At 44.1% G+C, this 13,158-nt stretch overlaps 1 protein-coding gene across 1 annotated transcript; it reads right to left on the minus strand.

Annotated features, from left to right (window-relative positions):
* Nucleotides 1-3,951: 3,951 nt before the first annotated feature.
* On the minus strand, nucleotides 3,952-11,873 carry LOC124036083 (annexin A1-like). Its single transcript, XM_046350225.1, has 12 exons — nucleotides 11,814-11,873; nucleotides 11,073-11,163; nucleotides 8,551-8,645; nucleotides 8,279-8,392; nucleotides 7,814-7,904; nucleotides 7,647-7,726; nucleotides 7,500-7,555; nucleotide 7,440; nucleotides 7,288-7,381; nucleotides 6,426-6,521; nucleotides 4,439-4,497; nucleotides 3,952-4,116 (listed from the first exon to the last, which is right to left on the minus strand). The coding sequence occupies exons 1-12, from the start codon at nucleotides 11,871-11,873 to the stop codon at nucleotides 3,967-3,969; spliced, it is 987 nt and encodes a 328-aa protein (XP_046206181.1). The 3' UTR covers nucleotides 3,952-3,966.
* Nucleotides 11,874-13,158: the final 1,285 nt, after the last annotated feature.

Below are 13,158 nucleotides of genomic sequence, written 5' to 3' on the forward strand. Positions count from 1 at the left end.
TTTTCCCACCTGAATTTTGTGGGTAGTTAATTTCTGTTTTGTACCTGACGGAGTTGTTTTGGGTGCGCGTTTGTTACTGGTTGTATTTAGTGGGCAGTTTAATAAATAACATGAACACGTGCTGTGCTATGGTCCTCACCTTCTTCCACCAATGGCAGTTACAGAACCACCCACCACCAACGGACCAAGCAGATTGGTAAAAAGGAGATATGGACATGGGAGGACGTCCTGAACGGCAAGGGATCCTACACATGGGAGGAGATCCTGGCTGGAAGGGATTGCCTCCCATGGGAACAGGTGGAGGCAGCCAGGAGAGCGGAGGCAGCAGGAGAAGGGAACCAGCGTTATGAGGGAACACAGCTGGCGAGGAAGCCCGAGAGGCAGCCCCCTAAAAAAATTTTTGGGGGGGCACACTGGCAGTGTGGCAGAGTCAGGTTGGAGACCTGAGCCCGCTTACCGGGGCGAGCATGTGACTGAGCAGGCCCCCGTGCTATGGGGTGATGCGCACTGTGTCTCGGCCGAGCATTCACAGGCCGGTGTGCCTGGTGCCAGCGTCCCGCATTTGCCAGGTGGAAGCTGGCATGCAGCCAGAAAGGGTGGGGCCAGCTATGCGGTCAAGACCGCCAGTGTGCCTCCACGGCCCTGTGTAGAGGCTGCCTGTATGTCTCCCCAGCCTGGTGAGTCCTGTGCCTGTTCCCAGAACCGGGTCTCTTGTGTCTCCCTCCAGCCCGGAGCTGCCGGAGTCTCCCGCCTGTCCGGCGTCTGCTGCGAGGGTCCCCAGTCGTGAAGGCCCACCCGGACCCTCCCCTTTAAAGTCAGGGGAGGGTCCAGGGGGGGGGGGGTTACTGTCATGCCCTGGCCATAGAGGTTTTTATTCTCTATTTTGGTTAGACCAGGGTGTGACTAGGGTGGGCATTCTATGTTCATTTTCTATGTTGTTTTGGGATGTCTTTGTTGTTTGGCCGGGTGTGGTCGTCAATCAGAGGCAGCTGTCTATCGTTGTCTCTGAGAACAATACTTAGGTAGCCTTTTCCCACCTGAGTTTTGTGGGTAGATAATTCCTGTTTTGTACCTGACGGAGCTGTTTCGGTTGTTCTTTTGTTACCTGTTGTAGTTAGTGTTCAATTTAATAAATAACATGAACACGTACCACACTGCGCTTTGGTCCTCACCTTCTACCACCAACGGCCATTACAATGAGAGAGTGTCTACTCCGCCCACAATCTGTCTGCATGAAAATAAGCATTAAGCAGACCAAGAAGTTTATTTTATTGGGGACAATAAGATAAAACTTAATTGCTATTTTGATATCAGGGAAAAGGATCATCTCCTCTTTAAAGGGAACGTAAGGCTTGTAAGTAGACAATCACAGACAAAAACACGACAGGACAGGGCGAGGCATAGAAACTAAACAAGGAACAGAAGGAACGGAACACAAAGGAATAAATAGGGACTCTAATCAGGGACAACAGACATTATCAAATAGAAGTTTTATAATGCTTAGGTTTTATGAGTGTACTGATTTAGTTGTATGTACGGGATATCCATGGTATACTGTACATCGTCAAACGAATGCTTACTTGCAGGTTCCTTCACAATGCAACAACAAGAAATAATTAAAGATAAGAATACAAAGAACGGCTGTAGAATATTATAATACATTTTAGCATTGGCATAATACAGGAAGGCACAATTTATAGTCCAGTCTTTACACTTGTATTGGGAGATGGGTGGCAAGTATGTAAATTAAGCAGTATAGAAGTCTGGTGGACAAAGTACTCAATTCTCATACTTGAGTAAAAGTAAAGATACCATAATAGAAAATGACTCAAGTGAAAGTCATCCAATAAAATACTACTTGAGTAGAAGTCTAAAAGTTTGGTTTTAAAGACTTAAGTATTAAAAGTATAAATAGTTTCAAAATCCTTAGATGAAGCAAACCAGATGGCACAATTTTCTTATTTATTTTAAAAATGTATGGTTAGGCAGGGTTAGACATTTAGATATGATGTTTAATGAGTCCGCCAGATCCGAGGCAGTAGGGATGACCAGGGTCAAGCGTTCTGTTGATAAGTGCATGAATTGGACCATTTTTCTGTGCTGCTAAGCATTTTTATTTATTTAATTTAACGAGGCAAGTCAGTTAAGAACAAATTATTATTCACAATGATGGCCTACCCTGGCCAAACCTTAACCTGGACGAGGCTAGGCTAATTGTGCGCCGCGCTAAGGGACTCTCAATCACGGCCGGTTGTGATACAGCCTGGAATCGAACGAGGGTCTGTAGTGGCGCCTCTAGCCCTGAGATGAAAGGAATACTTTTGGTGTCAGGGAAAATGTATGGAGTAAAAAGTACTATATTTTCTTAACGAATGTAGTTCAGTAAAAGTCAAAAATATAAATAGTAAAGTTAAGTACATATAGCCCCAAAAATGACTTAAGTACTTTTACTTAAGTAGTTTACACTACTGGGTAGCAGCAGTTGTGATGTGTGTGTAGCATGTATGCATGTCTGTGTGGGTGGGTGTGTGCATGATTGAGTGCATGTACGCTAAGGTACGGAGAATCAGAGCAGGTGGTCAGTCCAGTCTTCAGCAGTCTGATGGCTTGTATAGACTGTTGGTTTCAGACCTCATGCTCCGTTATCGTCTGCCCAAAGGTAAGGGAAAGAACAGCTTGTGTGTGAGGTCCTTGATGATGCTGTGTGCCTCCGTCAGGCACTGCTTCGAGCAGATGTACTGGATTGGTGGGAGTGTGGTCCCAGTGACGTACCTATGGCCGTGTGAATAGCGATGTAAATGGCATCTTCCGTGGATCTGTTGGAGCAGTAGGTAAATTGGAGTGGGACCAGTGTGCCTGGCATGCTGGCCTTGATGTGTGCCATGACTGGCCTTTTGAAGCACTTCATAATGACCAAGGTGAGCGCGACGGGCCGATAGACAAGTTTTGTTGAAATTTAAATTAGGCCTGCGTTCTATAAGATTTGTTTGTTCACTTTCCCTGTATTTAAAAAAAAATTGCCTTACTTTAGAGGCTGGTGGGAGAACCTATATTTATTTTACTAGGCAAGTCAGTTAAGAACAACTTCTTATTTTCAATGACAGCCTAGGAACAGTAGGTTAACTGCTTGTTCAGGGGCAGAAGGACAGCTTTGTACCTTGTTAGCTCTGGGATTTGAACTTGCAACCTTTCGGTAACTAGTCCAATGCTCTAACCACTAGGCTACCCTGGACAGGTGCATTATTATGGATGGAATGGGATTAATGGAACGAAGTCAAACGTGGTTTCCATATGTTTGATACCATTTCCTTTATTCTATTACAGCCTTAACAATGAGCCCATCCTCCAATAGATCCTCCCACCAGCCTCCTCTGCCTTATATGTAGTATAGCTGAAGTCTCACATGACCATCCTTCCAAATCCCGTCTAGCTACTGTAGATTTAATACAATGAAGTCCATTTAAAATTGAGGGCGAGATCCTTCATTTGTATTAATTACACATACCATGTCTGTCTGTGTTTTACAACTGAGTCTTTTGTGAATATATTTCATGACAGGTCTTAAGGGGTTCATTGTTGGCGGGTCATTCTCAAATTAGACCTCATGGGCTATAGGCAAACTTCAGACAAGTGGTGATGCAATGTTGGATAGAATAAAAAATATACACACAGATCAATAAAGACAATTTGAAGCAACATAAAAAGCTTTATTTGCACAAAGGACCAGTTATCCAGGCCACTGCATATTCTTGCCACACAAATGGTGTCTGGTATATTCCACTATAGATCCTCAAGTCTGCTGTAGCTTGGCTAAATATATGTCAATGTTGCTTACCATGTTTACTGTGCTCATTGCTGTTAGCAGGTAGAGAAAATACATCATGACTGCCATTTCACAGTTGTCATGAACCATCATGGGATGGCGTCATGGAATCTGGGAAAACAGTAACTTGTATATTATTGCCACTAAAGAAAGTGGAGATGTTTGCTCACCAGAATTTCCTGGGAGTGGGATTTCCCAAACGTCTTCTTGTACTCCTGTTTAATCCGGGCCAGGTCGACTTCAGACCTGCTCACCATGACCCGGGTCAGAATATTGGTCCTGGTTCCTTTACCCTGGGGTATGGCACCGACACACAAACTGAAGATGTATAACCGGATAGTGGAAGCTCCTTACCCTAAATCCAGATCTGTTTGTGCTGTCTTGTACAGTATGAGCATAACCAGTGTTCTTGTGTAGATTGTCACATCTTATAACAGGGTCATATTCATTAAGTAGAAAATGGACTGAAACAGGGAAGAACTACCAGGATTTGTCCAATAAGAAATGCAAATGTTCTTTTTTTTAAATATCTTTGTTGTGTACCCTAATGATCAGGACCCAGAGCAACCTCTCATCTGGTACATAACATGTAACAATGTTTAACAGTTAACACACCTTCATTGCCAAGTTTAGCTTCTCAGCAAAGAAAACCGGCTTGCTTCCAGCACACTTCACTGAAAGACAGAAAAGAAAAACAGTCAGGTGACAGCATCGACAAGAAGGGGGGTGGGGGGGGGGGAAAGAGGGGATTCAATCAAATGTCACTGTGTAGACTAATTGTGTAGTGAAATGCTTACTAACGGCTCTTCCCAATAACGCAGAGAGAGAAATTTAATGAAAAAGAACAGGAATAAATACATAATGAGTAACAGTAACTTGGGTACATACACGGTGACCAATACCAAGTCGATGTGCAGGGGTACTAGGTAGTCGAGGTAAATGTGTACATATAGGCAACAGGATAGGTAATAAACAGTAGCAGTGTAGGTGATGAGTCAAAAGAGTTAGTGCAAAAAGGGTCAATGCAGATAGTCCGGGTAGCTATTTGGTTAAATATTCAGCAGTTTTATGGCTTGGGGTTAGAAGCTGTAGAGGCTCCTGTTGGTTCCAGACTTGGCGTATTGGTACCGCTTTCCATGTGAAACCAGAGAGAACAGTCTATGACTTGGGTGTCTGAAGTCTATGACAATTTGTAGAGCCTTCCTCTGACAACTCTTTGTAAAGAGGTCCTGGATGGCAGGGACCTCGGGGCCCCAGTGATGTACTGGGCCGTACGCACTACGCTTTGTAGCGCCTTGCGGTTGGATGCCAAGCAGTTGCCACACCAAGTGGTGATGCAGCCAGTCAAGATATGGTGCAGCTTTAGAACTTTTTGAGGATCTGAGGGCCCGTGTCAAATCTTTTCAGCCTTGTGAGGGGGAAGAGGTGTTGTCGTGCCTTCTTCACGATTGTGTTCATCTGTGTGGACCATTTGAATTCCTTAGTGATGTGGACACTGAGGAATTTAAGCTCTCAACCTGCCCCACTACAGGCCTGTTGATTTAGATGGGGGGCGTGCTCGGTCCTCCTGTTTCCTGTAGTCCACGGTCAGTTCCTTTGTCTTGCTGATGTTAAGGGAGAGGTTGTTGTTCTGGCACCATACTGCCAGGTCCCTGACCTCCTCCCTATAGGCTGATTCTTCATGTAGGTTATCGGGCCTACCAACGTTGTAAAGTCTGCAAAGTTAATGATGGTGTTGGAGTCGTGTGCGGTCATGTAGTCGTGGGTGAACAGGGAGTACATGAGGGAACTATGCATGCCCCCATGATGAGGGTGTGTTGCTGCCTACCCTCTCCACCTGGAGGTGGCCCGGAAGTTCAGGATCCAGGGTACTGAGCTTAGTGATGAGCTTGGTGTTGAATGCTGAGCTATAGCTGCTGAACAGCATTCTTACATAGGTATTCCTCTTGTCCAGATGGGAGAGGGCAGTGTGGAGAGCAGTAGAGATCGAGTCATCTGTGGATCTGTTGGGGTGGTATGAGGATTGGAGTGGGTCTTGGGTGTCTGGGATGGTGGTGATGTGAGCCATGTCCAGCCTTGCAAAGCATTTCATGGCTACAGATGCCGTTTAGACAGGTTAACTTGGTGTTCTTGGGCAGAGGGACTATGTTGGTCTGCTTGAAACATGCAGGTATTACAGACTGGGTCAGGGAGAGGTTGAAAATGTCAGATAAGACACTTGCCAGCTGGTACCGTGGTATTTTCTTAAATCAGACATAGTGCTCTATTGTCCTCACACAAAACAAAACGTCCATGAAATGATAAACAGGCATTTGCAATCAATAATTGGATAATATGAATATGCCTTGGGTAATGTGCCATCACATCTATTTATAAAAAAAGTGATGATTGTTTTAGTCTCGAGAGACTAATGTTATTTTGCTCAGTGTGGCCTTATTTGAATGAAGAAAATGGAGCCCGTGATGTAATGTTACAGGACTAAGGCCTAGTGAATGGTGTGATGCAGCAGAATACATGGATTGAGGGTGATGCACAGATTATTTGAGGACATTGGAACATGTGTGCAACGTTACTAAGCTTGGTCCTGGCTGTGCTCTCTCACCTACGGCAGTCAGACAGTTCTCAATGTCTCCCTTCAGTTCCAGGTCAATAGCCTTTGCCACATCCACCTTACTGTACTTGGTGTACCGCTCAAACGCTGAGAGAAGAGAGTGGGAAAGGATTATGTACTTAAAATGATTATACAGTATCAACCATGTGTGTTTGCACATGCAGTGTATGAAAAAGGAAAAAGCCCCCACACACACATCTAGATTCTATTAGTATTTGTGGTGCGTTGACCAAAAGTAACATTCTATGATTTAAAAAGAAGGTCCACACTCCGGTATTTGCAGTGAAAAAATGTATGAAGTGTCTAAAATAAATTCTGGACAAATGTTGCTTCGCCCAACTTCATCAAAATGTGCGGTCTTCAAATTGAATAAATGTCCTCGCAGTCCCCCCAAATATGGTCCTATCTATCACGTTTAGAATTTTTGATGCTCCCTGACTGTTATGCTTTTGTTTCAATGACTGTTAGTAAGCTGGACAGAGTGAATGGACTATGAATGTAGGTCCATTATCATTTGTACACAGTTTCGATTTGGTTTTAGTCATTTAAAATGTTGACTAAATATGAAAAATAACGCCCCCACCACCAAAGCACCCGCAGGCCGGATTGAATGTGCTCGTGGGCTGCATGTTTGACACCCATGGTCTAACTGATGACAGAAACAAATCACACTATAGGGCTACGACATAATGAACAGGTGGTGAGAAAATAAATAATAATAATATATGCCATTTAGCAGACGCTTTTATCCAAAGCGACTTACAGTCATGTGTGCATCAATAGTGTAAGCTTATTGGGCAATGTCTTCTTTACCAAATGTGTGTATACATGTGCAGTTTGTGTGTATATTCACCTTGGCGGAGCTGTGGAGCACTTCTGGTGGTCAGAATGTCAATGAAGACAGAGCAGTCTGTTCCCTTCCTCTTCTCTCCAGCCTCATACAGGGCCTAGACAGATACAGTAGGCACGGGCATCACACACACAGGGTTCGCATTACACATTGACTCTTTGCTGTGCCCAAACTTGATTCTGACACACATTCACTCTCTTCCTCTCCTCCATAACCTGGCATCACTGTCAGCAAGTTCCTGGTTCACCATGGTGTCCTCATTCCTAGCAGCCTACAGTAAGCGAGTGAGAGAGAGGGGGAGTGTTAATTGTGCCAAACTATGTATCTTTAAACATGTTTAAACAAACTGTAAATAAACACACCTTGCAGAGCGAGAGCAGAGCATCCCTGAAGTCTGCGCCTGTGTCAGATTTGATGTCATCCTCTAGCTCCTTTTTGTTTTCTAGCAATGAAAATGCCATGATTATTGGTATGTTGGAAATATCACATACAGGACATTTACATACATATTTACATATTGCAGACACACCTCCCTTATAGACTTTCTTTAACTCTCTGATGTCCTTATTGGTCCTGGAGGCCAGAATCTCAACCAGAGTATCCTCGTCTGTGCCCAATCCCTGAGAGAGAGAGAGAAGTCGAGAGGGGAGGGGTGTGAACAGTCAACAAGGACAAAAGGGTCAGGTCACATCAGTCGTAAAGCTAAGAAAAGTCCAGGATCGGATAACACAAACAGAAAGTGCAGGGCAGTGTTAATTATGCCCCAAACACAAAACATGGAGGGACTACCTGCACTTATTCAATAATAGCTCATTTTCAGGTCTACCGCTATATCAGACACATCACACACACTGCACATCATGAAATCTAAAGTACAGTAGATACTCGTCAGCAACGTCTTCTCACATATTAAAACAGTCCCACCAGTTGTAAAAGTCCCACCTTTTGCCTCTATTCTGAGTTATAGTGAGTGACTACGTGCGTGCATGTTTACATTCATGGCCAGTTTGAGCTGTTGGGCGTCATATTGGGCTGGGGTCTTGAGCAGAGCCAGAACCACATCCTCCAGGTCTCCCTTTAGGGCAGACTTCAGGGCAGTCTCCAGAGGCTGCAGAGAGAGGGTTGACACACTCTTCCACAGTCAGACACAAGTGTGTGTGTGTTTGCACGTGTTGCATCATTCCATCGGTCCTAAAGTACAAACTCCACCCACCCGCTGCATATCCTAAACCAAACTACTGTGTTGGTAAATGTGTCACATCTTACCTGGCCGCTAGCCTTCTCATAGGTAGCTTTGATCTGCTGTCTCTGGGCGTTGCTCCTCCTCACCAGCACATCAATGATGGTGTTCTCATCCACACCTACATCACAAGATGGAGGGACTTGTTCAATAAGAAACACTGTTGCGTATTTTGCCTAATCCATGAGCCCTCATCTGTTTTTTTACTAATACGTGTGACCCCGGCCTTACGGTGAGGCAACCCTGACTACTCACCAGCAACAAACAATGAAAAAACGGACATGTTCACACGTGTTTTTTTACCAATACCAGGTTTAGTATCATGATACTTGATACCGAAATGATACTCAATACCAAAACGATACTCAACACCACAGATAACCGTGTGGCTCCGTTGGAAGAGCATAGCAGTTGCTACGCCAGGGATGTGTGTTCTATTCCCACAGAAGACCAGAAAGGGGGAATGAAGTTTGAAAATGTGTGCAACGTTGAATAATAAATGGTAAAACTAAAATAACAGATAGAATATCTTCTGTATGCAATGTCTTATTAAAGTAAATAACAGAAGAATATCTACAATGGTCTTTATTTTTTGATACACAGTGTTAATTTGCTCATCTAGGCCCATAATATTGGGTCAAATGACATTCGTGAGGCATATGATTCATTACAGCATAATCAATTAATGTATTAAACTAATAGTTTAGTTTAAAAATAGACATAAAAAAACACAGAAGCTCATTTCGAAAGCTTCTATATTGCAATAGTCTATTACACACCACAGAAATATAATGAATTTTACACAGCAAACTACGATTCCCAGAGTGCATTTCACTTCCCACGGTGCAATGCTCCGCCCAGGGCTGCTGGCTGTAGTAGTCTAAATATATTGCTGTCAAGTTATGAGTGCATTTCACATTACTTTTGGGTTGTAATCATATATTACAATGCTCACATGAATGCCATGCTGAATATATGTTCATGTTATTGTTACTCAAATGATTCCGTTTTAGTTGCCAGTAGACTAACGTTAGAATGTAAAAGTCATGTTTAATATAGTTTTTTTAATGTTGTTTTGGAACTAAACCTCCCTTGCACTGCAATGCTTTGTAAGACCTGTTTCTTAGTTGTTTCAGTAGGCTGGCCCTCATCTGCTCTATAAGCAAAGTCTTCCAATAGTTTGCTTCTGCAGACAGTTTTGTCAACAAACTGCAGGCGTGGAGGTATGATGTTTCTGTTATAAGTAGCCATGCTGTCAGCATTTTCTCTTTCCCCCTTGTTTTCTTCTCAAAAGTGGCTCACACTCTGTCAGCTGCATGCGCAAGTAACCTGGTTAGCTACTGCCCCCTTGAGAAGTTTCAGACAAATTACAAGATGGACAATCCGTCTATAACGTGAGACACATTTGACAGTACTGAAAGAAACAAACATTCTAGTACCAAACTAGTATCGAAAAAGTCGAGTGGTTTAAGGGGAAACATTTAAATGTCTTGGAATGGCCTAGTCAAAGCCCAGACCTCAATCCAATTGAGAATCTGTGGTATGACTTAAGGATTGCTGTACACCAGTGGAACCCATCCAAAATGAAGGAGCTGGAGCAGTTTTGCCTTGAAGAATGGGCATAAATCCCAGTGGCTAGAGGTGCCAAGCTTATAGAGACATACCCCAAGAGACTTGCAGCTGTAATTGCTACAAAAGGTGTCTCTACAAAGTATTGACTTTGGGGGGTGAATAGTTATGCACACTCAAGTTTTCAGTTTTTTTTGGTCTTATTTGTTAGTTTCACAATATTTTATTTTGCATCATCAAAGTGGTAGGCATGTTGTGTAAAATCAAATGACACCCCCCCCCCCCCAAATCAATTTTAATTCCAGGTTGTAAGGCAACAAAATAGCAAAAATGCCAAGTGGGGTGAATACTTTCGCAAGCCACTGTAGTACGCAACCCAGACTTGCCAAAAGCCCTGAGTGATGTCAACTTTCATGTAGGAATCAGGTCCTTTTCAAACCTGTTTCATCAGAACACAACTACAGTGAAGTCCTTTCAAGAGGCTCTGCAGGAATTCAATGTGACAAGATCAATTGCATATTGAAATTAGACACGTCATTTCCTCATTCACTTCCAAGGGGAGGTTTATAGTTCAGCTCAATGAAGTTGAGATCCTTCTTGCAACAGCACAGTCCATCAAAGGCTAAATCTCCCATATCTAATAGGCTCTTATCTGAGAATGTGGGCTCCTCCTTTAATCCTTTGAAAATAATCTGGGAAAGGACCTTTGTCTGACTAACAGTGATGAATTATGGGTGGATGTTTGCGACAGGGTATACTGCTCCTCTCTAACATGAACATTAAATCATCGAATTACACATTTTTGTACATATTATATTATACTCCAGTGAGACTCCATAGAATTAATACTTTAAAATACTTTCAATTTAAGAAAAAAAGTTTCCTGGTACGGGGACCTCCTGTCTACTTTCACCCGTAGCTATGTATCACACACATGTACTTTGTTGAGTACATGCGTGTGTGTGTATGTCAATCTCACCCTTGGCCTTGATGGCCTTATCTAAGATGAGTACATCCCTATCGACATTGAAATCTGGGTCAGGAGTCACAGTCCCCTGACTGGGTAAGGTCTGAGGAAGAGACAGAGAGAGAGAGAACACTTAGCTGCCATGCAGTTAATTAATGAATACCTTCACAAAATCCAGAACAATAGTAGAGAAGCAAAGGGAGGAACAGCACAGACAAAGAATATGATAACAGGAGGAAAGAGCAGGTTTCAACCGTTTCTGAAGGGAAGGGCTCCTACTCCTGAATTCCTTCTATGAGTCACAAGACTACCATTATTTTGTATCTCTTTCTTTATCTTAAACAGCCATCACTCTTCTCTGTCCTCCCTCCCCGTCCTGTCTATCCGGCTACGAATGTACAAACACCACCTGGTAAGTTTTTACACACATTTCAATATTTTTTTTACATTTTGTATTTAACCTTTAATTAACTAGGCAAGTCAGTTAAGAACAAATTCTTATTTACGATTACGGCCTACACCAGCCAAACCCGGACGTCGCTGGGCCAATTGTGCCCTGCCCTATGGGACTCCCAATCACGGCCCTTTCTGATACAGCCTGGATTCTAACAAGGGTGTCTGTAGTGACGCCTCTAGCACTGAGATGCAGTGCCTTAGACCTCTGCACTACTCGGGAGCCCATGAAATACCACAAGAAGGGAAAAAAAGAGCAGATTTGAGGCGTTCCCTCTAGAAAGTGGAACAGAACCCTACCGAGTCATCGGGCTGGCCCAGATAGAAGATCTGCTTGAAGAAGTCTGCGATGAAGGACATGGTGGCACGGGTCTGAAGAGAGAGGACCAGGGGGATTCAATAATAACCACAGTATTAATAACATCCTTTGTATTGAACACCAAGTGTCATGTTTTGTCATTAATTATCATGTCTTGTCCCTGTGCTTCCCATTCTATTCGTTTCCCTCTGCTGGTCTTATTAGGTTCTTTCCCTCTTTCTATCCCTCTCTCTCCCCCTCCCTCTCTCACTCTCTCGCTCTCTCTTCTCTCTATCGTTCCGTTCCTGCTCCCAGCTGTTCCTATTCCCCTAATCATCATTTAGTCTTCCCACACCTGTTCCCGATCCTTTTCCCTGATTAGAGTCCCTATTTCTCTTCTTGTTTTCCGTACCTGCCCTGTCGGATCCTCATCTATAATTCACCGTGCTGTGTCTATGTTTTGCCCTGTCGTGTCGTGTTTCCCTCAGATGCTGCGTGGTGAGCAGGTGTCTGAGTCTGCTAGGTTCAAGTGCCTTCCCGAGGCAACCTGCAGTTCTCGATCTAGTCTCCAGTCTGTTCTCGTCTTTACGAGTAGTATTATGCTTTTTGTTTTGTAAAGTTTATTACTGGATTAAATACTCTGTTTTCGCCAAGTCGCTTTTGGGTCCTCATTCACCTGCATGACAGAAGGATCCGACCGAGGAATGGACCCAGCGACTACAGACGCTCGTAACACTGCCGTCGAGATCCAAGGAGCCATGCTCGGCAGACACGAGCAGGAATTGTCTGCTGCTCGCCATGCCGTGGAGAACCTGGCCGCTCAGGTTTCCGACCTCTCTGGACAGTTCCAGAGTCTTCGTCTCGTGCCACCTGTTACTTCCTGGCTTGCCGAGCCTCCAGAACCTAGGGTTAATAACCCACCTTGCTACTCCGGGCAGCCCACTGAGTGCCGCTCCTTTCTCACCCAGTGTGAGATTGTGTTCTCTCTCCAACCCAACACATACTCTAGAGAGAGCTCGGGTTGCTTACGTCATTTCACTCCTTACTGGCCGGGCCCGAGAGTGGGGCACAGCTATCTGGGAGGCAAGGGCTGATTGTTCTAACAATTACCAGAACTTTAAAGAGGAGATGATTCGGGTTTTTGACCGTTCAGTTTTTGGTGGGGAGGCTTCTAGGGTCCTGGCTTCCCTATGCCAAGGTGATCGATCCATAACGGATTACTCTATAGAGTTTCGTACTCTTGCTGCCTCTAGTGACTGGAACGAGCCGGCGCTGCTCGCTCGTTTTCTGGAGGGACTCCACACAGTGGTCAAAGATGAGATTCTCTCTCGGGAGGTTCCTTCCAGT

This window comes from Oncorhynchus gorbuscha, linkage group LG05 (assembly GCF_021184085.1).
Source record: "Oncorhynchus gorbuscha isolate QuinsamMale2020 ecotype Even-year linkage group LG05, OgorEven_v1.0, whole genome shotgun sequence".
Classification (NCBI taxonomy): Eukaryota; Metazoa; Chordata; class Actinopteri; order Salmoniformes; family Salmonidae; genus Oncorhynchus; species Oncorhynchus gorbuscha.

Excerpts from the sequence above, each read along its gene's own strand:
- LOC124036083 (XM_046350225.1), bottom strand. The coding sequence starts at position 11,873 with ATGTCCTTCATCGCAGACTTCTTCAAGCAGATCTTCTATCTGGGCCAG. Across the intron at positions 11,164-11,813 it reads TGGGCCAGCCCGATGACTCG|ACCTTACCCAGTCAGGGGAC; the intron begins GTAGGGTTCTGT and ends TCTCTTCCTCAG. Across the intron at positions 7,556-7,646 it reads CTCTGCTCTCGCTCTGCAAG|GCTGCTAGGAATGAGGACAC; the intron begins GTGTGTTTATTT and ends CGCTTACTGTAG.